The 27,629-nt window shown below is 39.7% G+C and overlaps 1 protein-coding gene across 1 annotated transcript in view; it reads left to right on the forward strand.

The window, feature by feature from the left end:
- The window catches only part of LOC139732413 (coiled-coil and C2 domain-containing protein 2A-like), a 45,367-nt gene that overhangs the window by 9,796 nt on the left and 7,942 nt on the right, over positions 1–27,629 (forward strand). The window contains exons 10-29 of the mRNA XM_071643280.1: positions 5–144; positions 540–668; positions 1,529–1,738; positions 3,473–3,600; positions 6,494–6,634; positions 7,887–8,046; positions 9,132–9,321; positions 9,948–10,107; positions 10,702–10,786; positions 11,441–11,594; positions 15,729–15,879; positions 17,026–17,164; positions 18,040–18,240; positions 19,727–19,819; positions 21,618–21,709; positions 22,324–22,491; positions 23,188–23,218; positions 26,007–26,110; positions 26,520–26,715; positions 27,326–27,481. Coding sequence (XP_071499381.1) covers positions 5–144; positions 540–668; positions 1,529–1,738; positions 3,473–3,600; positions 6,494–6,634; positions 7,887–8,046; positions 9,132–9,321; positions 9,948–10,107; positions 10,702–10,786; positions 11,441–11,594; positions 15,729–15,879; positions 17,026–17,164; positions 18,040–18,240; positions 19,727–19,819; positions 21,618–21,709; positions 22,324–22,491; positions 23,188–23,218; positions 26,007–26,110; positions 26,520–26,715; positions 27,326–27,481 — 2,828 coding nt within the window. The remainder of the gene's footprint in view (positions 1–4; positions 145–539; positions 669–1,528; positions 1,739–3,472; positions 3,601–6,493; positions 6,635–7,886; positions 8,047–9,131; positions 9,322–9,947; positions 10,108–10,701; positions 10,787–11,440; positions 11,595–15,728; positions 15,880–17,025; positions 17,165–18,039; positions 18,241–19,726; positions 19,820–21,617; positions 21,710–22,323; positions 22,492–23,187; positions 23,219–26,006; positions 26,111–26,519; positions 26,716–27,325; positions 27,482–27,629) is intronic.

Consider the following 27,629-nt stretch of genomic DNA (forward strand, 5'->3'; position numbering starts at 1 on the left):
TCAGTGCCTGCAGAGCAGAAGGTGCCAGAGAACACGCAGCCCAGGTACCTTGAGGACGAGGGTTTCTACGTTGGTGTCAGGCCTGACGTATCTCAGAGGAACCAGAACATCATGGAGCACCGTCTCCTCCAGAGACCAGACAAGGTCTGTCTTCCCACATCATTTCTGGACGCCCTGAAATGGTTATAATGATTAGGATTTTGTGTCTCATTGATGACGTATGAGATGACTTTGATCTGTGCATCAATTCAATTTCTGGGAAAGTGATCCATTTAAAAAAGATTGGTTTTGAATTGGGAAGGCTTGCACAACAGAAATGTCCCAGTCTGTTTATCACAGTTAAACACTACTGATTTATCCTGTGTTACCCTTTAATAGATTGTCTTGGAGGCTATTCTGTGATTTGAAAAGAAGTCCAGCTACAGACTACATCTTAGTTTATGCCTTAAAAATGATCTCTTACACTGAATTTCTGCTCATGGTAAATTTTGTCGCACTTGAAAGTACAATTGTATGACTATTGATGTTGTCACACACAGGGTAAAGGCTGGTTTGGGGAGGATGGGCGTATTTTGGCCCTTCCAGACCCAGTGAAGCAAACACCAACCAGACCAAGGATTATACCTAACGAGGAAAGAGAGCCAGAACTGCAGACCATCTTTCGAAAGGTAAGATCCGCATATGTAATATTGGGGGAGGGGGGCACCGTGGTACCTTGAATGAGGCTTTGTGTTGCCCAAAGTGAAGCTCTGTGGTACCTTGAATTAAAGGAATGGTATAGTATTGGTGGTGATGAGAATTGGGCTTTTAACTTTTTGTGAGATACCAAGATACCACTTATGAAATAGTCCAGAGGATACCATTCTAAGAGAAATTTTATTCAAAGTTTATTTGATGAAAATCGGTTGTAGAATGGCTAAGGCACCCAAATACAAAGTACTTTCAAGTTAATGAGGCTCTGTGACACCTAGAATGAGACTCTGCAGTTTTTGAACTGTGAAGTGGAGATTGTGAGGACAAATCAAAGAAGATACACACAGGTACAAGATGTTCAGCTCATGTTCCTTATTTCCCAGGCCTGTCAATCAATGCCTGTCAATGTTTGGTTTATGACAGAGGAAGAACTCTCTGAGAGAATGGTGCTGGCGTTGAAGAGGATGCTCCATGTGAATGAAACTGTTTCTTATTTGTCACCATTATTAAGAAGCTGCTGCTGCCCAGATGTTAAGTCTCTTGTTACTCCTACTTCACCAACTCAGCTCCATGTTCAAAGACTTCTCTCTCCGTTTATATTATATAATATATAGCAAATGATCATACCATATTATAGTATGATACTTTGTTATCTCTGTGTTTTGATTTGCATTTTGTGTTTTTAATTTACAAGAGATAGTTTTAAGCCTATTATACATATTTTAAAACAAGTAAAGATGCCATTGATCAAAGCAACAAATGCCAAGTTAATCATTATACATTAGATAGAAACGCAGCCTTCTAAAGCAATTTGTTTTACTCTGGTAACCCTCAGGCCATGACATCAGATATCCACCAGGGTTTCAGCCTCGACCTGGACGCGGCGGAGAGCGTGCACCAGATCGACATCGACATCAACACCTTGGTCTTCACCCACCATCCTTTCTTCAGCAAGGAGCACGTCCTGGCCTCCAGACTCCGGCAGCAGTATGACCAGTACCTGAGGCGCAAGCAGCGGGACATGGCCCAGTACCTGACAGACAAGGTGAGGGAGTGCTGGATCACTGCCTCAGATCCTCTCTTTAAAGGGATCATATAGTTTTAGTTGAGACCTAAGTTCAGGTTGCTAACATTTTTTGGTGAGATAATGAGAAACCTCTTATGAAATATGAAAGAGCATGTAATTCCATGAGGAATTCAACATTTGTTTGATTAAAATTGGTTTTGAAATGGCTGAGATATCCAAAATGGAGCGATTCTAATAAAGTGTGGGACCCACCTTTTATTGCGATCGCTTTGTTTTACTTTGTTTTTGGATGTTTCAGTCATTCCAAACCCGATTTTCATCAAATAAACTTTGAATTCCTCTTAATATGTTATGCTCTGTACTATTACATAAGTGTTTTCTTGGTATCTCGCAAAATGTTAAAAGCCCAATTCTCATCTCCACCAATACTGTACTATCCCTTTAGCTCTTTATACCAAGCTTTGTCTGCCTATTGGCTCGTCCTCTATGTATAGGCCTATTCATACAGCCACCAATAGTCGGGATTACGTGGGTCGTGATTTGAATCACAACACAAGAACTAGTTTTTTTATGTATGTGGATGATGAGTGATGAGTGATCTGAAACATTTTGAAGTAAACCTGTGTGAGATTTGTTGAACCAAGTTTACTATGCTGATTCCAATGAATTTTGCATTTTAGACAGCAAAGTCCTTGCGCAATTACGAAAATGTGCTCAATATTAATACTCATGCATTTTACTAACATACAGTAGATATGAGTTCTTGTAAACAATCATAACAAGTTTAGGGGTTTGTTATGGGTTGTTTTGTTCTGTTTCAGATTATTTTCTGCAGTAGTGAAATAATACATAGTATTCTTGTCAACAATATGATTATTCACTGGATGTTTGCTATCAAATGAATATCATAGTGCAGTCCATACTTCTCATTGAAGCAACAATTATTCACAAAGGTGAAATGGGTCAAGTGACTCAATTTTGAGTTTTTCATATTTTCTGAAAGAGCTATCTTTCCTCTACATCATTCTTTAGTTTGGGATCATTACATGAAAGGGAAAGTATGTTTTCTGCAGTTTTTCTACTACCCTTTTTGGGGAGAATAGAATGATCAGGTATGTCTTAGAGTTCCCTTTTCATTTGTTGAAATCATTTACACACTCTTCACTTTCAAGTCTAATAACTTTTCAAAGGATAACTCAGCTACTTTGAAAGTTTGCAGTAATCAGAATGTGTTGATAGAACATGCTCAATTTCAGCTTAATCTGATAATTCCTTCATTGTTGTTGCTCCGGTGGTTTACACCCTGTGTTTTGTCCCTTTCATTGCACAGCGAGCATGACTTGGTAAACATTAAATGCTTGAATAGACCCTGTACTTCAGAGCCTCTTTCTCAGTTCACACTATTCCAGAGTGTATGCTTTCTTTCTGGTATTTAGATAGGTTAGGGGAATCCATTTGAACTGGGTTATAAATCATTTTAAAACTTAGGGTCTGCTCTTTAAGAATCTACCCTTCACTAAAAATCCATATCTGGCAACTTTTTGTTTTGTGATGCAGAGTCACATATGAATATCATAGTACAGTCCATAGTTCTCATTATAGCAACTAACATTTTCTGTCAAAAGATCTGTTAAGTGGATTTATTGCTTTTCCCTCTATGGACTGCTTCGTAACAGTTTCTTATGTGAAGTAGTGACACAGGTGTCCCAGTTGTATGCAAGGAATGAATGATTCTTTCTTTCCTCTGGCCAGCTCCAAGCCCTGAAGTCTGCAGTGACCAGCCTACAGGAGCAGATTATGAATGCGTACAACATTGGCATGGATCAAACCATTACTGAGGAAACGTCTCGGCAGGTCCAAGACTACAAGACAGAGATCAGGTGAGAGATAACAGATCTCTTTCTCTATCTCTCTCCTTTCTGTCTTTCATTCTCTTTGCTTTTATCTCTCTATTAAGGTTCTTGGATAACATTACCCCCTGGACAACTACCCAGACCCTTCCCCTGACCCTAACCCAAATATCAATCCTGAACCTAATCCTAGCCCTAACCAAAGTTCTAACCCTAAACCTAACCTTAATCTTTACTGTTACTCTATCACTAACTGGTATTTAGCTGCAGGGTAATTGTCCTGGGAAGGTAGTGAGTTCATATGCTCTATATATCTATATCATTCTCTCACTTGCTCACTACCTGTTTGGTCTCTTTCCCCCTGTCTTCCCTTGTCCCTGTGTAAATGCTTTCATTTGGTAGTACAGTTTCTATAACCCTTTTAATCCCAGCTCAGTGTAGACCCTTTCATTAGGTAGTACAGTTTCTGTAACCCTTTTATTCCTAGCTCAGTGCAGACCCTTTCATTTGACAGAACAATTTCTATAACCCTTTTTTCCCCCGGTTACTTTGTACACCCTTTCATTTGGCAGGACAGTTTCTATTATCCTTTTATTCCCAGTTACTTTGTACACCCTTTCATTTGGAAGGACAGTTTCAATAACCCTTTTATTCCCAGCTCTGTGTAAACGTATTCATTTGGTAGTACACTTTCTATAACCCCTTTATTCCCAGCTTAGTGTAGACTCTTTCATTTGGCAGGGCAGTTTCTATAACCCTTTTATTCCCAGCTCAGTGTAGACTCATTTAGCAAGACAGTTTCCATAACCCTTTTATTCCCACCTCAGTGTAGACCCTTTAATTTGGCAGGACAGTTTCTATATTCCTTTTATTCCCAGCTTTCATTCGGTATTACAGTTTCTATAACCCTTTTATTCCCAGCTCAGTGTAGACCCTTTCGTTTGGCTGGACAGTTTCTATAACCCTTTTATTCGCAGCCATGTGTACATGCTTAAATTTGGTATTACAGTTTCTATAACCTTTTTATTCCCAGCTCAGTGTAGACTCTTTCATTTGGCAGGTCAGTTTCTATAACCCTTTAATTCCCAGCTTAGTGTAGACTCTTTCATTTGGCAGGACAGTTTCTATAACCCTTTTATTCCCAGCTCAGTGTAGACCCTTTTGTTTGGTTGGAAAATTTCTGTAAGTATATAACCCTTGTATTCCCAGCTCTGTGTAAATACTTCATTCGGTATTATAGTTTCTATAACCCTTTTATTCCCAGCTCATTGTAGACCCTTTCATTTGGCAGGACAATATCTATAACTCTTTTATTCCCAGCTCTGTGTAAATGCTTTCAATTGGTATTACAGTTTCTGTAACCTTTTTATTCTCAGCTCAGTGTAGTCCTTTCATTTGTCAGGGCAGTTTCTATAACCCTTTCATTCCCAGCTCAGTGTAGACCCTTTCATTTGGCAGGACAGTTTCTGTAACCCTTTAATTCCCAGCTTAGTGTAGACTCTTCTATTTGGCAGGTCAGTTTCTATAACCCTTTTATTCCCAGCTCAGTGTCCATTCTTTCATTTTGCTGGACAGTTTCTATAACCCTTTTATTCCCAGCTCAGTGTAGATCCTTTCATTTGGCAGGACAGTTTCTATAACCCTTTTATTCCCAGCTCAGTGTAGATCCTTTCATTTGGCAGGACAGTTTCTATAAGCCTTTTATTCCCAGCTCAGTAGAGATCCTTTCATTTGGCAGGACAGTTTCTATAACCCTTTTTCTTCCCAGCTCAGTGTAGACTTTTGTGTCATTTTCCACCTAACATTTAGGTTGCTTGTTATATTTTGTCCAGTGTAGACCGTCTTCTTGTGTATGCTTTGTGCAAACGTGAAGGGCTAGGGGAGCTCATCATGTCAAGCAGCATATCACACAGCAAAACCAGGCTACGCTTGGAGTGCCCAGTGTATCTAAGATAGGGGACTTTTAGGAAATTTAAAGATGATGAAACACTACTGATGCTCTTGGCAGTTTTCTTGGCGGCATCCAATTCACACAGTAGGTCATTTGTTAGGCCCTAGTTGCATGAGGTGTCCTGGAAACATCGTACTCCACTACAAAGGCAGTCAAAAGCATTTATTTATTTACCATTTGCAGATGAAACAAAAACCCAGCTTTAGTGCTTCAATATATTTCTAAAATGTGAGTTAGGGATAGAAAGAACCAATGTAAAAATGTAAATCAGTATAATCCATGTTAAGTATTGTTAAATATTCAGAATGTGAACAATAATTACAATAAAATTGTTTCTTGAATGAACCATGTACAGTTATGACTTATTGAGAAAAATAGCGATATCTCCTTATGATGTAGGCTGTATTGCAAAATCTTTATCTGACATGATGGTTTGTGATACATCTGACCTATACATATACATTAAATGTGATAACTTTAACATGTTTGAAATCACTGCCCCCAATGGTAAACAATACCTTTAAATCTGACCCAGGCATAATGAGGCACCAGACTACCAAGAAGATGCTTTAATCTTGTAGTAACATAAGCTTTCAGATGGAATGAGTATAGACCTGGTATGCCCTCTATCAAACTCTATTCACTGCATCATTGGAATCTTATAACTTTCTCCTGGTTACTTTGCTGGAATAATAAATCCTGCATATCTTGCAAGACATAGTTTGCTTCTCAGTTTATCACCACCAACCATTTTTCTCACCAATACAATGGACTCCCATTATGACGAAGTCCTTGGGACCGGTAGTTTTCTTTCATTATATTGACATTTCATTATTTATACCAAACAAATAAACAATAGAAATACAGAGAATGAATAATGCTACGGCCCGAGGTTTTTAATTTATTGTGACTGGAATTTCATTCTAACCATGTTCATTATAACGGGAATGCACTCTACACATATTTTCAAAGGCAAACCCGTCGACTGAGGGACTATGAATTGCAGCACGATCGGCAGCTACTGAGAGGAATGCTGAAGACGTGGAGGGAGATCAAGAAACTTCGAGAGACGGACAACTGTATCAACACACCGGTCAAACTGACCATCAGGAAGTGAGTGTATAATGCCTGACCATAAGAGGGGTGTAGGATCAAATTTTGGCCCCCTTTTTGAACCTCAGATTGCACCATGTCTCGGAGTAGCAAAGATGGACTTCTGAGCAATTGATTTGTTCTCTTCATCATTGAAGTGTTGTTTCCAGTGCATCACTTACTGTTTATGAGAAACACATGTGTGCCACCTGAGCATTGTGGGCTTGTGTGATGCACAGATTCTGTGGGAGCATTTAGAGAATTCAGGAGCTAATGCATTTTTAACTAATCATATTGATCTAACAACCTACTATGTCTCTCTTACATTCTAAAATCTGCATTGTATTAGCTCAGACCTGATGACCTAGGTGGTACATGTACAGTTGTAGAAAGGAAGAAAGTTGCTTGTTCCACCAAAGAATGGCCCTGAATGTAGTTTTGTGTATCTGAAGGAGATTGTTGCCCCCAGCAAAGGGAGATAAGTATACACTTTTGACCCGTATAGAAGGCTCAATACTGATGTACAAGCACTCTGGTAAAAAAACATCAAGAATGATTTCTAAGAAAGAATAAGGGAATACATCAGGTACCAGTGAGCAGCATGAATCCTCTCATTATTCAGGGGACATTGAAGGTCACTCTGGCCTCTTCTAAAGGAATAATTTTGCTGTATTATTGTACTTCAGCAACACCATTGAAAAGAACTAACCAAACCAGACTTGGAGTATATTGGGCCCTTGGGAGTGTCGGAAAGTCTTTCAATATCTTCGAATTGAGAAATTGTTTTATTCCTCTACCACGAAGTGTCGCTGAGGCATTATGTTTTTAGGTTGTCCGTCCATCTGAAATAAGTCTTGTGGACAGCATAACTTGGAAACCATTAGAGATATCCCAATGCGAAGCTTGGCACATGTGTGTATGAGTGGACAAGGTTGTGCCTATGAACATTTGGGTGCACAAGCTCAAGGTCAAATTCTTAAAATTTTACCTTTTCTCTCATATATATGCAGTGCCTGAAGGGTTGTTGTTGTGTTTTTTGAAACTTAGTGAATACATGTCTTTCCAGAAATTGTCGTCTGACATTGTCAAGATGTATGCTAGACATGTTAGGAAAAACTATGCGATATGGAGGAGGCAAACCAGTCGCGAGCGACATTTCTATTTTTTTTTTTTTTTTGTGGTGGGGGGGGGGATGGTGGTGGTGCAGGGGAGGGAAGGAAAAAGGAGTAAGGAGGCTACCTTTGATGATGAATGTGTAATTGTCCTGATGCAGAGAGGAAACCAATGCAGCTGAGGATGAGGCTGTGATAGCCAGGGAGCTGAAGGAGGAGCTAGCGGAGGAGAGAGAGAACTATGAGGAGGAGTACAGCAGACAGGTGGAGCAGTACAGAGCTGCTCTCCAGAACTGGAAGGAAGAGAAGAAGCTAAACAAGGTTAGAGCAACACATATTACACCAGACATTTCTTCACATTAGATTCTGAACATGATTCCTTCTCTGTGAAGAGAAATAGTAAAAATCAGTTAGTACTACTAACAAGTTCAGCATGGATATCATTGTCATTGGTTTGTGTGTGTGTGTGTGTGTGTGTGTTTTTTCTGGGGAGGGGGGAAGTGGGATTGAGAAGGAATGTACTGTATAAGCTGTTATTTTCGCATATAGATATTTTCGCAAATGAGGAGGTCAATGACATTAGATGTTGTTTTTGCAATTTTGACACCTCGGCTATCATAAGTGCGCTAAAGCCTGCCAGTCTGAGATACATTGTATTTTTGCATTTGGTTAAATTCGCAGTCCAAGAGTGATTCATGAAATTTGCAAAAATTAAACCCTCGCAAAAACAAAACAAAACAAAAATCCACAAAACGAAACCAGTTTATACAGTATTCAGATGAAGAGGGACCAGTACATACTATCTGATGTACAGGCACACCATTGGGATACTTAATTTCTTTTTCATGTATGAGGTCATGCATGACTAGACAGGATTATCAGCAATACAGTTACTAATCATTGTCCCACTGTCTAAACATTTCCCGAAGCAGGGTGTTGGGATCTATCACAGTACAATGAGAATATGATATAAAACAATGTTGATCCATTGGTTCCTGTAACTCTCGTGTCGTATTGTGTAAGGTATTGTCATAATACACGCTTTTAGATTCTGGAAACCACAATGGACAAGTGCAAAGAAATTTTAACATTGTGTAAGCTTGCCACAAATTGTGGCAGGTAGGTTTTCAAACCTTCCTTCTACCAGTTCAGAAGATGGGCAATGTTGAGGCAGCACTATCCATCATAGTACATTTTATCTACCTAGCATCTATGATGGCTCTTTTTGTTTTTATCACAAAAAAGGTACATATCTTTTAATAGAGTTTAGAATGCTAGGATTGGTAATCTTCTTGCATGCAAGATTCTGTAAAACCTCTGCTGTCCTAGTACATCCCATTATATTAAAGATGTGGCCCAAAGATGGTTACCACAATCCACTGTTTGCCTGACAGGCCAAGCTGAAGAAGAAAAAGAGGAAGAAGTCTGAGAGCGGTTCGAGGGAGAACCTGACCGATGCGGGCCAGGACGGGGAGAATGAGGAGGAAGACTTGATGGAGGAGACGCCAAAACCAACCAAGCCGGTCCACGGCTTCCAGGAGGATGAGGTCACTCAGCAGATCAGCGAGAAGCTGAAGAAGATTAGACGCAAACCAGGTCTGGATCCCAGTGTCTCTTTGTTTGTTTGTTTGTTTGTTTGTTTGTTTGTTTGTTTGTTTGTTTATTTGTTTATTAGTTTTATGTATGGTGTGATGATGTGATATTCGAAAAGCAAATGTTGTATTAATACTTTCCAAACTACATTGACTGAACTTAACTGATTGAAATGCTGAATTGTCACCGTACAAAGTACCTAGTGTGATTGATATGGCTATTTTGATAATATATATTGTATAATGTGTATTTATAATGAAAAGAGATGCATCTGTTACGGAGTTCAGAATACTAAGGGTTTATGATCTTGCTTGCAAATTTTGTGTCTGTGTGGCATTAAATGAGGGATGTAATTCCAACGTTTATGGAGTGGTATTTTATTATTTTGATAGACTGATATTGACATATGTATGTCTCCTTCATGAATACGTGAAAAGTGATGGCAGAGATGATGGTATAAAGCTGTAAAAAATTTGAGAACACAGTCATACGCTGTTTTTCCGCTTAATGTACATGAAAGTTTTATTACTAGAGAAGTAACCAAGCCAACAGACATGTGTACAAAACATGCAGTCTATGAAATCGCAAATTGGCCATCATGCTGTGATTGTTTCTTTGTTGTTTTTCAGGAGAGCCAGAACTACATGTAGAGATGAGTAACTCAGCCGTCATCACCCCAACCAAGGACTGCTCGCGGCCGGAGCAGGCACGGCGCAACGATTTGCAACGCTATCGCTGCTTCGTCAAAGTTCTCATTAATGAGAAGGAGGTTTCCAGGACAACCACAAAGTAAATTATTTCATACAGTGGACTTGCACCGTACATGTGAAAATGAGCTCTTACACAAAACAATTATGTGTTTGTCATGTTTCTAAGTCATTGTTTGATTCACTTTCCACAGGACTATCTTGAAAGTGATAACAAACAGATATTTTCACATTATGTACAAAAATACTCTCATTTGCGAAATCACAATCAGCTAATATTCACTGAAATTGGCACAGCACCCCTCCCCCCAAGAAAATAATGATAATAATAATGATAATGATGATAATAGTGATGATGATGATGGTGATAATGGTAATAATAATAATGATAATAATATCACTACCAAAATTTGATTATCTGTTCCTTGTGTTGTTGTCAACTTTTCCTGCAAGTTTCATTCAAATCCATGCACATTTTTTGAGTTATTTTGCAAACAGACAAACAAACCAACACCGATGAAAACATAACGTCCTTCCTTGGTGGAGGTAATAAGTAATTGCATGAAAGTTTCCCCTTTAACAGTATCAGCAAACAGTGCTCCGTGTACTCTTAGTTCTAGAACTTCTTCTTTTGAGCTTTGTCCATCATGGTCCCATTTCCTCTCACTATTCCCAGGTCATTGTCATCTGATTTCACCGTTCACTTTGGGAGCATCTTCAACGTCCAGATTGTGACCTGGCCAGAAAGCATCAAAATTCAGGTATGAGAACTTGATGCAGAGCTTCTGATATGACTCACTCACAGAAATTTGATATCAATTGTCACAGAATAAACCAAAGGCACTTAGAGCGTGTGAAGCTGTGCCGAGGCCGTACGGTCAATCATGCTGTAAATGCATCCTGGAAATAAACAACAACCTGGATTTGGATCGGATTCATGATCACCTCCAAATAATTATCCCCTGTTCCTTTTGACTTAATTTATCTGTTAAAAAAAAAAATCAAATGAAAATCAAATTTCATTTAAAACTTTTTGAGTAATAATGCTGACAGATAAACAAACAAGCAAGCACACATATGCACAGAGGCGAAAATAAAAAACTTTTTTGGCATACAAACATTAGGTAACAACAAAGATGTGGTAATGGTATGTTGTAAACAACAAGTTGCCATTTACACAATTTGAAATTGAAGGAAGGAGGAGGATAGGAGACAGGGACAGTCGTAAGGGAGAATGGGATTTGTATGGAAGAATGGTGTTAAAGTGTTCAAGTGATAAAAGTCTAGTAGTACAGTGTCCTTTCAGAAAAGAGCTGCATGTACAATTGTAAATGGCAGTGTTTAGGATTTCTGGCATAGATGGATATGACCACATCTGGATGCTGATCGTGTTTGCTTCTAACATCTTCTCCCAGCTGTTTGAGGCTGGTGTCCTGAACAACACCCACATGGCCAACATCTACCTGAATGCACCGGACACCCAGATGACCACCGACAAGGTCAGCGTAGAGCAGTACGAATTCAGCAGTGACCTGAAGGTGACCTTTGACCACAGCGCCGTAGGCAGCGGTGAGTTGAGTGACCTCAAACTGTTTGGTGAAAGCTGTTTGTGTGGCTGACTACTTGGTACATCTCTAAGAAATTTATTTGAAAAGAGATGAATGGAAAAAATAAATGTGCATTAAATTCTCATGGGAGATACATTTTTGCTATTCTTTTTTGCTATTCATGCAAAACCTGTCTGTTTTGTTTACACATTTCCTCTTGATTTGGCCATTCCCCATGAAATCTGGGGTGAGGAGATAAGAGAAAGCATTTTATAAATATGCATAAAATACTCTTTCAGGAAAATTAATGTGTTCTAAGCATCATCATATTTAAAGATAGTGTGCATGCCACTAGTTGCGGGACTCTTGACTTGCAAAGAACCAGATTTAGGAAGACATAAGGCCCTTGGATAATCACAATTGAACTCTGCTTAAGGACGTTCCTCAGTTAAAGGAAATCCATGTCATTTTCTTGAAACTTTCCATACCGTAACTTTGACCCATCCGAAGCCCAAATATGTAAATAAAACCATAGGTTCATTTGCTTGTTTTTCTTCTACGGGACTTTGAAGAATATGACTAATCTGCCGTCCTGTACCAAAATGATAGCGTTACAGTCATGATCAAGACCATGATTGGCAACAAAATCTGCAATGACAAACGTAAATCCCCATAATTCTTTCAAAATCCACGTTATTTTCTCCAAATTTGCAAGAATTGCAGAACAGGGTATACCCAAAACGAGGAAAAGGTTTTAAAGTTAGGGTTTACACTCTCATTCTTCAGCAAGCAGCGCCCTCACGCGGCAGAAAACACCGAAATCTCTCAAATCCTTCTCATCGACGTTTTCTGTTAGGGGTGAGCAAAAGGACAACGTTCATAAAACTTATGCTGTACATTCAAAACCCATGTCAATTTCACGAAACTCTGCCAAATTGTAGACAGAGGCTTACTTATTCCAGAAAAACAATCAAAAGTGGGGGTTCATGTGCTCGTTTTTGTGCTAGCAGCGCCCCTATGCGACATATATCATCGTAAGTCCCCAAAATCTGGTCAGGAACCTATGCAGGGAAGCCCTGACAGGGTGGGTTCATAAAACTTATGCTGTACATTCAAAACCCATGTCAAATTCATGAAAATTGACCAAATTGTAGAAAAAGGCTCACTAATACCAGAAAAACAATCAAAAATGGGGGTTCATGTGCTCGTTTTTGTGCTAGCAGCACCCCCATGCGACATATATAGTACGACCCCAAAATCTGGTCAGGAACCTATGCATGGACGCCCTGGCAGGGTGGGTTCATAAATCTCATGCTGTACATTCAAAACCCATGTCATTTTCACGAAACTGCACCAAATTGTAGAAAAAGGCTTAATTATTCCAGAAAAACCATGAAAAGTGGGGGTTCATGTGCTCGTTTTTGTGCTAGCAGCGCCCCCATGCGACATATACCAACGTAAGACCCCCAAATCTGGTCAGGAACATGAGGGTCGCCCTGACAGGGTGGGTTCATAAATCTCATGCCGTACATTCAAAACCCATGTCAATTTCACGAAACTTCACCAAATTGTAGAAGAAGACTTACTTATTCCAGAAAAATAATTAAAAGTGGGGGTTCATGTGCTCGTTTTTGTGCTAGCAGCGCCCTCATGCGACATATACTATAGTACGACCCCAACATCTGGTTAGGAACTTATCCAAAGTCGCCCTATAACAGGGTGGGTTCATAAATCTCATGCTGTACATTCAAAACCCATGTCAATTTCACGAAACTGCACCAAATTGTAGAAAAAGGCTTAATTATTCCAGAAAAACCATGAAAAGTGGGGGTTCATGTGCTCGTTTTTGTGCTAGCAGCGCCCCCATGCGACATATACCAACGTAAGACCCCCAAATCTGGTCAGGAACATGAGGGTCGCCCTGACAGGGTGGGTTCATAAATCTCATGCCGTACATTCAAAACCCATGTCAATTTCACGAAACTTCACCAAATTGTAGAAGAAGACTTACTTATTCCAGAAAAATAATTAAAAGTGGGGGTTCATGTGCTCGTTTTTGTGCTAGCAGCGCCCTCATGCGACATATACTATAGTACGACCCCAACATCTGGTTAGGAACTTATCCAAAGTCGCCCTATAACAGGGTGGGTTCATAAATCTCATGCTGTACATTCAAAACCCATGTCAATTTCACCAAACTTGACCAAATTGTAGACGAAGGCTTACTAATTCCAGAAAAATAATTGAAAGTTGGGGTTCATGTGCTCGTTTTTGTGCTAGCAGCGCCCCCATGCGACATATATCATCGTAAATCTGGTCAAGAACCTATGCAGGGATACCCTGACAAGTGGGTTCATAAAACCTATGCTAGCTGTTCATTCAAAACCCATGTCATTTTCACGAAACTTTGCCAAATTATAGAAGAAGGCTTACTAATTCCAGAAAAACAATAAAAAGTGGGGGTTCATGTCCTTATTTTTGTGCTGGCAGCATCCCCAGATGATAGAAATCACCTCACCGGACCCCAAAATCTCGTTATAAACCTCTCGTGGGTGTCCTGATTATAGGTGGGGTTCGTGAATGTCATGCTGTACATTCAAAACCCATGTCAATTTTACGAAACTTTATCAAATTGTAGAAGAAGGGTTACTTAATGCAGAAGAATTATAAAAAATGGGGGGTTCATGTGCTCGTTTTAGTGCTAGGAGAGCCTCCTTGCGACGGAAATCATCGTAAGACCCCAAATCTGGTCAGGAACCAATGCAGGGATATACCCTGCTAGGATGCATGAATCTCATGCGGTTCACTCGAAACCCCATTTTCTTTAAAAAAAAAACACACACAAACAAACAAAAAAACATGTCACAATTGCAGTGATATGGTGAAAAATATTCAGAAAGAAAGGTCCATGTGCATTTTTGTTATCATTTCCCTTCCACAGCCATAATGATATTATGTGGATGCAAGCGTGGAAAACTCCATATTATTGATATGCACGCTTGTTTGTTTGCTTTGTTTGTTTGTTTGTTCGTTTGTTTTACCCACTTGCTGTAACCATGTACAAAAAGTGATAATGGAGGAAGAAGAATAAATATAAGGAAATGGAAGTTTTAGCATTAGTCTGACGGTCCTCCAAATGAAAAACAAATCTTAATACAATGATGTTGATTGTAGATTGCATGTGTTGGTTGTTGCAGTGGTTGGTAAAGTGCGTGTTGTAAGCTATGGAGAACCCCCCCCCCCCCCCCCCCCCACGAAAAAAATTGATTCTCCTTTTGTTACACCAGATTTGGTAATAAAAAAATAATATATGAATGGTGAAAGTGATGAATAGTCTTGTTTGATAACACTTTCGTGACCTTGTATTTTGTAACCAAAAATTAAAAAAACCCCAATATTTTGTATTGCTAGTAATGACAAGTTTAGATCTAATTTAGATTTTAACAGAGACACTCAGATTGTTTTAGCTGCTAGACCTAATGTGTCATATGCTTGTTTTGTTGTTGTTGTTGTTGTTGTTGTTTTAACACCTAGTCCAATAGACTAGTGAGCCTTAGACCCCGACTAGGGCCTATAGGCCCTTGGTACCTTAGCACTCGACTTTATCATGTTGATGACCGGATAATGAACTTCATGTCACAAAACAGATCTATGGATTGAAAATGGAAACAGCTCTGTTCCACTTCCAAGCTTCGCGATTCCGTCAATCAGTGTTGTGCTACAATGACCATGTATATGCGGCTTGGACCGCTGAACTTTGCGTGGTATGTACAGATTGTAACGTGTACAGTCGGCACGCGAGCCGAGCGAGGCCGCCCAGCGCGGCTGCCCGGCGCGGCCGCGGTGGGGAGCTGTCGGGTATCCGTATGTACACATACCACACTCTAGCTCGATCTACTAGCAGCTGCTCAGCTCAGCTAGCTCAGCTCATCACTCGTGCGTGCGCTTCTACACTCTTTGTTACGTCACTGACACCTCCGCAGCTGGGATGCGCACAAACTCAACTGAGGAACGTCCTTAAATGCTAGAATGCAACTAGCTGTCTGTTTGAATGATAGAAACTTTGCCCTTGAAACTTTGCTATGCAAATGTCTGGTTTGATATTCTGAGCTAACTATAAACTAAAAAAAAAAGCACTTCAATCTTGACTGTGCAGGTAATGCCGTCGTCATTGGTGAGGGAGATGATATGCAGACTTTCAACCTGTTGACGTCGGGCCGTCTCTACGCTAGTGTGGCCTGGGGCCTGTCTGAGGACGGGGCACCCCTCATCCCACCGGCCCTTCCCACTGGCAACAATGCCCTCAGGTATACATTATAATAGCCGTCTGTGTTCTCAGGCATTGTGTTGTGACTTTCCGATCCACTGATGTTTAGCATGCAATTATTTCCTCCCCAAACTTGGCTATTATGTAAGTCAAAAAAGTCCACTGTAGTCCAACAAGGAGGGGATTGTGACACAATGTGATACAAGAAGTATTTAAAATTTAATAATCCATATTCATTGGTTTCAGAACATACAACAAGTAGCTATCAAAGCAGAATTTCAGGGGTCATCTTTCATTACTAAACAATGTCTTCAAGTGGAGTTAAACATTGTTATACCCTGCTAAAAAGAGATGTTGCAACTCTGTTCAGTGACAAAAATATTATTGTAGTTGTAAAAAAAGTTGTAGGTGTTGACTGCATAATAATTTATAACCTTTATCTTAGAAAAATGAGATGAGAAACTGATGCAGTGTATCACATTAATTTGTGGATGCATAGCCAGCAATACTTCCAAGAATTTTTTTATTGCTCAAAGAGGTTATGGTTCAAACCCTGTCACAGTAATTTCGTACATGGGCGTGACACTTTATCCACTATTTTGGACTTAATCCAGTTTCATTAAAATGTGTACCTGGTACATAGAAAGCTTAATGCGATTAGAGTCAGCATGTGAGCCCAAAAGTGGCAGCTCCACTAGAATGCTTCCCAGGGAATGGACTAGATGCACTTTGCATGAGGCTTTTACTCCAGTAATTGGGGGGGGGGGGGGGGAATGGTGTAAAGCACTTTTAGCATCATGGCATCGGGAAAATGTACTCTCGTAAATGGCCCTCACATCTTGTGATGAGAAGCGACTGTCTCATGTCTCATCTATGTCATGCATTTTACTATCACTATCTCTTTATTGCTCATTATCATCGTCACCACTATTATCCTCTTCCTCCTCCTTGTTATCATCACATCATCATCACTACCACCATCCTCCTCCTCCCCCTCATAATCATCATCATCATCACCATCACCACCATGATCATCTTATCTTTACCATCATCATCACCATCACCAATGCCATCCTCCTCCTCACCATCATCATCACCATCATCTTCCTCTTTCTCCTCCTCCTCCTCCTCCTCTTTCTCACCACCACCATTATCATCACTCCTCTATCACTCTCGCATCATCCAGCTCCATGAAACAGGTGGATGCCCTGGCAGCCATCGGAGCCACGGGGATCATCGACGATAAGAAGCTAGTGAAGTGGCTGCTCGAAGCGAGACTGGACCCCAACGATCCTGCCAACTCCTTCCTCATACAGATGATAAAGGTGTGATCTGCTGCTCCTGTTCACCTTTTACCCTCACTTTTGTTATATGTAGCATGCTTTGAAGAAATGAACTGTGATTCTACAACAGGAATGTAATTTTACATATCCTTAATTACATATTTCAAGCCATTCCAGAGGGCCTTGAGGTTGTGATAATATTGATTTAATTATTTTCCTGTCATTGGTGTAGTTTTGCTTTGTCTTTTGTATTATGCACCATACTTGCCACTCCTGGTCTTAGTTGCTCAATACTTTATATTTCTTTTGCATATGTTGTGTCATTACCATAAATGACATAAAATTTCAATAGTTGTTACATATTCAAGACCTCCGCGATGGTTTAATAGAAAAAAGAAAACTCACAAAATGGAAATAAATGTCCTATTCTCTCCCTCATATTTCACCTATGGATACTGGCTTGTAGAGTTCTGCATAAATCAGGTACAAGTGTAATGTGAAATACTGGCAACAAATGTGGACTGAGAAGATCAGATTTATTTTCACTGATTTGATAAACATTATAGTGGACAGTGATGTAAACAGCCATATTATCATCATGTTGCCTCATTTGTCAGCATTGTAAAGAGTGAATTTGTCTGAATGTCTTTTATCTTAATTGTAGCAGAAGCAATCTAGTTTTGAATTACAGCAGCCAAATCTCATTGCCCAAAACAGCACGCCCTGCTGGATTATTTTTTTTTCAAAATTCACCCTTGTCATAATTATAAAGGGGATGTGTGTGCATGCATCGTAAATTGCTGTATTGTGGAGACGAAACAGCTGCAATAACCGAATCCCGCTGAATGTTAATAGGTGTTTTCATTCTGGAAGGTGAGAGGACTGTTCTGACCCCTTTCTTGTCCCCCACCCCCCAGAGTGACAAGGGGGAGGAGAGCATTAAGGAGTACTTCCGGCTGGAGCAGCTGCAGAAGGAGTTTGACTTTGTGGCTGACGAGGAGCTGGAGACCAACCGCCGGTTCCGCCTCCTACAGCTGAGGGAGAAGGAGGTGGACGAATTCCGCAACTACAAGATGGTTCCTGCCGTCGAGAAGGAGATCCCCGAGACATTCTTCCAGGTCACTTGCTTTTTCTCTTACTTTCATTCTGGTTTTGTTCTAATTTGTGTGTGTGTTTCATGTTAAAGGACAAGTCCACCTTTATAAACGTGTGGATTGAGTGAATGCAGCAATATTATTAGAAGACATCAGTGAGAGTTTGAGGAAAATGGGACAATCCATTCAAAAGTTATGAATTTGTGAAGTTTCTGATCAATCACTGCTGGATGAGAAGGCTACTACAGCTTGTGATGTCCTACACTGTATGTTTACAACGATAAAAAGAAAACAAAGAAAATTCATCATATTATCACTTTTCTCGCATAATAAAAAAAAGCTTGACTTGCCTCTTTCAGAAGTCAGGGGGATTCATATTTCCCTTAACATATGTCGGTGACAAGTCAAGGAAACATGCACTTTTTTCAAAAAGTAAAATTTTGTGAAATTCTTTTTATATTTTCCTTATATCGTTGTACGCATGTGACATCATATGCTGTAGTAGCCTTCTCATCCAGCAGTGACTGTGCAAATACTTTAAATATTTATAATTTTTGAACAGATTGCCCGATTTCCCCCAAACTTTCACTGATGAGTTCTACTATCATTGTTGCATTCACTCCATCCACATGTCTATGAAGGTGAACTTGTCCTTTAATGTGTTGTCACCTTTTCTAGTCTCTTGTCTCTTCTGACACTTTTTATTTCAGCCTCACCTCAGTGTCATCCTGCTCATTTATGCTTGTTGGTTTTTTTTTGTCCACTTTATGTTCAAGCTCTTGCCATATGCCCTAAAGCTTTGAATCCCCTTTGTTTTGTTCCAACCGTTTCAGTCCTGATGTGTTTTAGGCAGCAGTACGCAGTTTGTGTTGGTTAATTACAGCACATGTACATGTAGCTTCTAATAACCATACTGCCTTGTCAAGTCTCTTAATGCACAATAAGGTGATTAGCTGATGTCTCTCTGCTTGGCAAGAACAGCGAGTATAGGATCTGCGACATGAATTCCGAGACTACGATATTAAACAAAAAATGGTGGTCTGCACGTACGTGAGACAGCCGTTTTCATTCTCCATCCTGGAAGGCTGCGTCATCTTCGAATAGCGTTTGCATCCTCTTAGCATTTGCATCGCAAATCTAAAGCTTACCATTTGCATCGCAAATCTAGAGCTTAATTTACCACTATCATCCCAAGATGTGCTCACTGGAAGTCTGTATGAAGTGAGTGCATCTTTGATGAATGCATTCTTGAAGAGTTGAAGAGGCATGTCAGGCAGGAAAAGATTTTTTTCTTTATTATGCACGTACCTCTGACCAATATGATGAGGTGTTATCCATATACGTATGCTGCCTTCAGTTGGGTATATGGTCCCTTATGAACGGAATATCCCTCTATGAAATCTAAGGTTGAGTTCTCATCCCCTGATATCAAAATGTTTTTACCAGGTAATTTTTTCAGTGAAGGTCTGTAACAAACATCTGATTCTATCCTGCAAAATTCTCGATGCAGGCTTACGAGAAGAAGCTGAAAGAAGAGGACCAAGGCATTGTGGGAGAAGACATGGACAAGAGGAGGATTGAGGTGGCCAAATTCCTGGCACAGGTGAGAAAATAATGCAAGATGAAACAACAATCAAAGTCTTGTATGGTGATGTAAATGAGGAAGAGAGGTTTGCAGGAACTATATGGCCCAAGTTCACAAAGTGGTTTTGATTTACAATTTATATGGTCTATGCAAATTTCTTGTGGGTAAATACGATTGACAGATTGTGTATGCCAACAGACCCTCAGTAACGTTGATACGGGCATGTCAAAGTTACACCTATTTCTCACTTATTTTAGTTCATGGTCTTAATTTAAACTAACTTTGTGAATTCAGGCCTATGTGCATTCAGTCCTTACATATGATATCACAGCAAACCTCTTTCTCACAATCATTGTCATTGTTAATGCATCAGTTGATTTGGGTACAAGCAGGCACTGGCGGGTCTACAAATGATGGGTTTGGTTCTAGCTGAAGCCAGGGATTAAAGGGACTGTACAGTACTGGTTGAGGTGGGGATTCATGTTTTGAACATTCCTATTAAAGTGAGATAATGAGAAACCACTTATGAAATGTGAAAGAGCATGTAATTTTAAGAAGGATTTAGCGTTTATTTGATGGAAATTGGTTTTCAAATGGCTGAGATATCCCCCAAAGTGATAATAATAAAAGATGACAGGCCACACCTTTTATTAGGATCTCTTTGTTTCATAATGTTTTTGGATATCTCGGCCATTTCAAAAGTGATTTTCATCAAATAAATTTTTGATACCCCTTAGAATTGTATGCTCTTTGACATCTCATAGAGTGGTTTCTGAATATCTCGCAAAACGTTAAAAGCTCAATCCTCACCTCAACCAGAACTGTACACACCCTTTAAAGTGAGATATAAATTAACTGTGATTAGTCTGGTTTGTTGTGGTTGGTGACTCAAGGTGGTCAGGAGGGACCACTCTCTTCAGGGTTCCATTTCATAGAAAGTTGCTCTGATGCCAACTCTTGCTGTAATGGCAAGGGTCATAGAAATTACAATAGTGCCTCTTCCTGATTGACTGATGCTACAAAAAGTTGCTGTTGCAGACACTGCAGAGATGTTGCATTTTGTTTATAGATGAATCTGAACTCACAAGTGTTTCTGTCCCACTCAGCACTTTCTCTTGTAATTTAGGTTGGCAAAGTGGCTCAGTCAGGAACTAATCTGCCTTGCAATTGAGTGGCTTGAATGTAAATGCCAGTGGGTCTGGCTTTTATAGCAGTGTTGTGTGTCTCTGAGCCTTCCACACTAGTAAAGACAAAATTCTCTGGCCTCAAATAGGAGAAAAGGAAGAGGTTCTGTGCATGAGACAGTCACAACACATAGACACACAAGATCCCACTTAACTTCACCACTATTAGAGCAGGGTAGCAACCTTCGTGAAGTGGTCTGACCCCCCCCCCCCCCCCCCCCCCACACACACACACACACGGACTCGCACCAGAAAATGGGCAAATGATGCCAACCCTTTATGATTCATCCCAGACAGCTGGCAACAGTCACTAATCAAATTCCACTCAGCATATTGTGCCATTTGAAAAGGATGGGCATAAGGACTTCAATTAATTTGTAAATTTCACCTGATCATGTGGAAACAGAGACATTAGAAAAAAAGTCCAATAGACTAAACTTTAAATGTCATGAAAGAGCATGAACATATTAGATACAAAGTCAAGTCGTTCATTATCATGGTGACCTTTTTAGATACAGTGCCACTAGCATTCTATGATGATCATCCAGATAGGATTAGAGGTTAAAAAGTAGTGGAGACTATTAAAGCATTGCTTCATGAGTTTTAATATATCTCTTTCGTCATCGTCATAGGTACGGAAGAGAGTGATCCAGAGGTACCGGGCAGCCCAGCATCGCTACACTCTCCAGGATGTCGTGAATGAAAGCTTGGTGCCTGATGTCAGGTGAGACAAAGAAATATGAAAAGTGCATGATGTCATGGGAATCAACACTTAACTGATTTACATTTTGTAGCCCCAGAAACCACATTACTGTGTTTTGGTGCTGTTTTTGTTGTCGTTAATGTTGTAAACTTACGTTTCAGGATTTGCTTTTTATATCCTTTCTTTAATCAGATTGTGGAAATATTTGAGGGAAGTAAAGTGATATTTCATATTTCAATATTCAGAATTCATTATAATTCATAAGTTGGAATAACAAAACATTCTCAAACCTCTTGTACAGTAGTTTATGTACAAAGTATAATTGTTTCAATTTTAGACTTTTAACAAGCCTCTTAATTGCTAATTTTGTACATGATTCTTTAATTGACAGTGCAGTTTTTGTAATTTCTTTTATCTGATTTTGTGCAGATTCAATGAATTGAAGCATTTCATTCTGTTGAACAGAATAGAATCAATCACAAAGGCTAGGACCAGGAGTAAAGATTGGATAGTGCTGCATGCACAATGTGATCAATAGTGCGAGCTTAGTGATACCTACATGTACTTGACGCTGTAGGGTTTGGTGTCCCTGTAAAATATTTAATCTTTCCCCCCATTCTTTTCCTTGTTGCTAGTCTTCTGGGAGCCACATTGGTCAAACTGACCGAGCCGCGTCGCCCCCTCAAGCCCCAACGTAAAGAGCGTAAAACGGTCACAGCGCAGAACCTGACTGGTCAGTCCATCAACCTCCTCATCAACATCGAGAGGGCATTTGAGGTTCCAACGAGGGTGACAGACTCAAAGTAAGTCAGCTCACTCTCTCTGTTCTCACCTTGGACAGTCCTCTGGTAATCACGAAAGTGAAATGACAGCAAGTAGCCCGGTGTAGAGCATTACTGATTCTGATCAAAAAGAGATCTGTCATTTCTATTCCTAGGAAGAACCATAAATCATTGTGCACATGGCAGATTGTCATTAACACGCTTCCCTGTGCATGACAGATTGTTGCTAGGCCGTGGGAGTGTGCATAGGGTTAACAACATTCTACCATGTGTGCGACAAAATGTATCATAAAAAATTCAAAGAAGAAAAAAAAAAGTAATTTAAAAGAGATTGTATGAAAAGATTCATTGTAATCAACAATTCACTCTCTCGTAAGATTTTATGCTAAGGTACAATCTTCCTTTGAATTGGTTTCTGTTTGTGATTTAGACTAGAGTGTCACCCCTTATCATCCTGAACTTCATCCAAGGTCACATGATGTCCTTCGATGGTTCTCCTTCACCTTCTGTACCCCTATCCTTTCCTTTCATTTATATCTTCATTCAGCATATCCCTGTGATCTATATTCATGGTGTAGCCATGGAAACGAATTACTGAATTATTGAGAAATTACTTCGCTCATATACTGTAATATGAACCCTTTGATGTGATTAACTGCTTATCTAATACAGGATATAATCAGAAAAATCTCTTTTTGTGTTTACTGTTCTCTCCAGGTCTACCAGTCGGGAGCAGCAGTCTGCAGAGGTTAGTCACAGAGAATGGCTTCTGATATCAAGACATTTGCTTTATCTGTATGTTGCTACTACAGTATGGCATTTGTGTGTGTGGGTATTGTGCACTAGCAAATCTGATCAAATACCTTTTGAATGACAAGACCAGCTACTTCATGGTCATTCTAAATGTCCCATTCTGTTTACATGAACAATTTATTCATCTGCTTCTCACTCTATTGGCTGATGGTCCATTGAGGTGAAAATAGAAACACAGATACAGTGAAACCCCGTTATAACGAGGTCCGTGGGACCGGCGATATTACCTCGTTATAACCGGTACCTCGTTATAACCGTATGCATCAAAAACAAAGAAAAACGTAAGCATGACATCATATACTCATCAATGAAACTTAAGAACATATCCTTTGCGTTGTTATTACACCAATTATTGAGCGTTATTATTAAGAGAATGAAGGGAAATTATTTGTGATTAGACGAAACAATAGGGGCTGAAATGACAAGTTAATTCTTTATTGTAATTCTTGTTTGTTAAGCTTTTTTTTCTAAACACCAGCGCAAATATATAGAGTAACATACAGGCCTTGTTTAACGTAACTTGCTAGGTATTTTTACGCTGTTGGTGCCCAGCGGGAATGCGAGGATTTCATGAATCATTTCGGCAGTAATCTTGTACAATGTATGATCGTTGCGCCCAAATGGATTAAAAATGCGTTCTTTATTTTCTTCCGAAAATCTCTTCGCGTTTTGTACGACCGTTCTTGAAAAATATGCGACACGATTGAATGTGGGAGGTTGTCATCCTTTTTACGCAAATCTGTACCTGGTAGACCATTCTGAAAGAAAGAAAAAAATTTCACCATTGTGAAATGCAGTGTTAAAATTGTGATAATGAACAAACCCAGATCTATTCAAACTAATAAATGCGTTTGTTTCTTTTTCTGATTTAGGTTAACATGCGTCATTCAACTTTTTTTTTACGCTACTGTCACCTGGCGAGATCGCGATGATTTCAGAGAAACAAACGTGCGTTACACATTGTTTACCGCTAACTTGCCAGGTATTTTACGCTGTTGGTGCCCAGCGGGAATTCGATAATTTCATGAATCATTTGGCTGTAATTTTATACAATGTATGATCGTTGCACTCGAAGGGATTAAAAATGCGTTCGATCTTTATTTTCTTCCGAAAATCTCTTCGCGTTTTGTACATCCGTTCTTGAACTGGAATGCGTTTGTTTCTTTTTCCGAGCACCGATTAAGTAGGTTAACATGCGTTATTCAACTATTTTTATGCTACTGTCACCTGGCGAGATCGCGATGATTTCATTAATTATTTCGGCTTTAATCATACACACTCATATTTAAATTATCATTCGTTAAATGATAATGAACAAATCCAGATCTATTCAAACTAATACATGCGTTTGTTTCTTTTTCTGAACATCGATTAAGTACATTGTAGCTGAAAATGCGTTATTAATTTCAACTATTTTTACTCTACTGTCACCCGGCGGGATCGCGATGATTTCACTAATTATTTCTGCTTTGATCATACCTAGCGGCACTCTCATATTCAAATTATCATTTGTTAAATGATAATGAACAAATCCAGATCTATTCAAACTAATAAATGCGTTTGTTTCTTTTTCTGAACATCGATTAAGGATAGGTTAACATCATACATGCGTTACTCAACTATTTTAACGCTACTGTCACCCGGCGGGATTGGGGCGATGATTTTATTATTTCGGCTTTAATCATCCAAACTCATATTTGCTCAAAACCAGCAAAAGAATTGGAAGTCGGAACTAAAATTGAAAAGGGTGCACGCATTCCAATTGTCCATTTTTGGTCACAATTGTCGCTACATGAAAAGTTTTTGAATGCGTTTTATCTATTTTTTTTTTCTAGTTGCGCTGTGGTCTGATCTCATATCACGCACGCGTTTCTCGCGAAAAAGAAAATTGAATGATTATGTTTAGTAGGAACATCTGAAGGTATTCCTGTGTCTTATCGCGTGATTAAGAAGAAAACTTGGAAGGAACGGTTCTCTGCAAAACGGGAAAAGACGTGGATAGCGTGAATTCGGTTTTCAATGTTTCGTTTGTCGCGTGTTTGAAAACGGCAATTTGGTCAAGAAATGGGACCTTGTTATATCCGATCAAATTGCTTATGTTTTTCTTTATCATGATTTACCAAAATTGTCCTCGTTATAACCGGAATCTCATTATAACCAAACTCGTTATAACCGACTCGTTCTGCCGTAGGTGTACACGCAAAGGAAAACAGGACTGACGCGATCATCTCGTTATAAGAGGTTCCTCGTTATAACCTAACTCGTTATAACGGGGTTCCTCGTTATAACCTAACTCGTTATAACGGGGTTTCACTGAATTTATCTTGCTGTTGTTGTCTCAATAAGGTTTTCATGAAGGGTTTGTTGAGGGCGTCAGTACCTGTTCTGAAAGGAACAAATATCATGGAATGACCCCAAATAATCAAGGGAATCTATGTTCTGTCTTCATTAATTTGCAGCACTGATGTTCTATAATTCCACACTTTGACCTCCTGACATATACATGGCATCTATACCACAACAGTGACATTATGATGCATATCAGTCCATATCCCCCCATACCATACTTGCAGCTTGCTTTCACATCTGTTCCCATTTGATATCGATCATGAATGTTGTTTTTGTCTCTGTCAAAATGCCTATGATATGACACAAGGTCCTGTTCTCACGCTTTCACTTGTCCATCGGGTCTACATCTACAAATGTATGTCTGTATCTTCCAGGTGCGTCCCTTTGTGGAGGTCGTATTCCAGCAAACCACGAAGCAGACGTGTGTCGCAGAGGGCGCTAATCCGAACTGGAATGAGGAACTCGCTCTTCCATTTAAGTAAGTCTGACATAACTCTCTGGAAACCTTATGTCTTGATAGATACACAGCCATTGTCAGTGAAGTAGAATTCAATTGTGCAATGACATACGGCTATGGAGTCGTAATGATTATTGTGAAAGATATGATATGAAAAGATGTGTGACTATTTCGGTGAAGTCACTCAAGATATAACATTAAAGCAGCTTGTCATTTTCTGTTTGGTTAATTACTTTCTTGTCTGGTCTACAATTATAAAGTTTCTGTTTGTGTATGTCCAAGCCACTAAGTATTTTTGTATCCCTTCTGTTCTCAAAACTCTCTTTAATTTCACCTTCTTGCGGTACAGTATCCGTTATCTTCTTTGGGTGCTTTGTGAGATATACAGTTTGTGTAAGAGTTCTTCGTTGAAATCTCTTTGTCACCTCAGGGCGCCAAACAACGACTACTCATCCAGCAACCTGCAGACGGTGCGAGATCAGATCTACATGAACCTCTTTGACGAGGTGGTGATCGACATGCTGCAGGATGACCGTGACCGCGGCACCAATGTCCACCAGCGGCTGGAGAAGCGCTGGCTGGGCAGCCTCAGCATCCCTTTCTCCACCATCTACTTCCAGGGCAAGGTCAGTAGACTCCAAAGTGCTTAAAGGGAACATTGGGTCTGTGTGTTAAAGTAACTACCCTTCTTCTGCAAGCCTTGCAATGTGTCTGATGTGGATTATGGTATTGAACATAACAGCAAGTGTTAGCAAATGCTCCTTGCAATTTTGCTCCGCAAATGAAAGTGCACTGTACATTGCCTTTTTATCTATTTGAATGGTTCTTTGGCCATAGGATGGATGGACATACATGTACACGTACTTTATCAAAAGAAGAAATGTCACTTTGGTAGCCTTGTGACTTGAATACTGGTTAGTTCTGTCCACCACGCATCCAATCATACTAGTCTTCAATGAGTGTGTTTTTGCTTGAGAAACCCTGTGACTTCATAAATCACATTGTAATAACCTATCCACTCGGAAGTCAAATTTTTTGGTTTATTCTATTTTCTATCAAAAATTGAATTCATAGGGGCCTTCCTGAACACAAACTGTACATCTGCTTGCTGTAATGTTGCCTTAACACCTCATCAAATGGGCACATCTCAACATGACTGCAGATTTCCATTGGTTAAAATTAGATCCAGTTCAAAACATGCTCAGGAAAGTACATTGATTGATTTTCACATTTCAGGTGTCCGGTGCCATTCGCGTTGAAGCGCCCTCAACCCTCCTCGGCTACGAGCGCAGCAGAGAGAGCGCTGGTCGAGGCGCAGCCAATGCCACCTTCCTGTCAGTCTTCATTACTGTAGAGCCTCCTCTTGCAGCCCCTGAGTTCTTCAGAGAGAAAGTGAGTCTGGTCGTATCATGTCATAGCATTTATTCCTAACTGTGATTTGCAAATTATCAGATAAAAAAGTAAAAGGTGTTGTGGGGCCGAGAAAACCTTGTATGTCGAATGTGTCAAATGTTCAGGAGAGTGAAAAACATGGTAGCCA

Source organism: Diadema antillarum, unplaced genomic scaffold, assembly GCF_040938485.1.
Source record: "Diadema antillarum isolate AM-2024a unplaced genomic scaffold, OU_Dant_1.0 scf00000024, whole genome shotgun sequence".
Lineage (NCBI taxonomy): Eukaryota > Metazoa > Echinodermata > Echinoidea > Diadematoida > Diadematidae > Diadema > Diadema antillarum.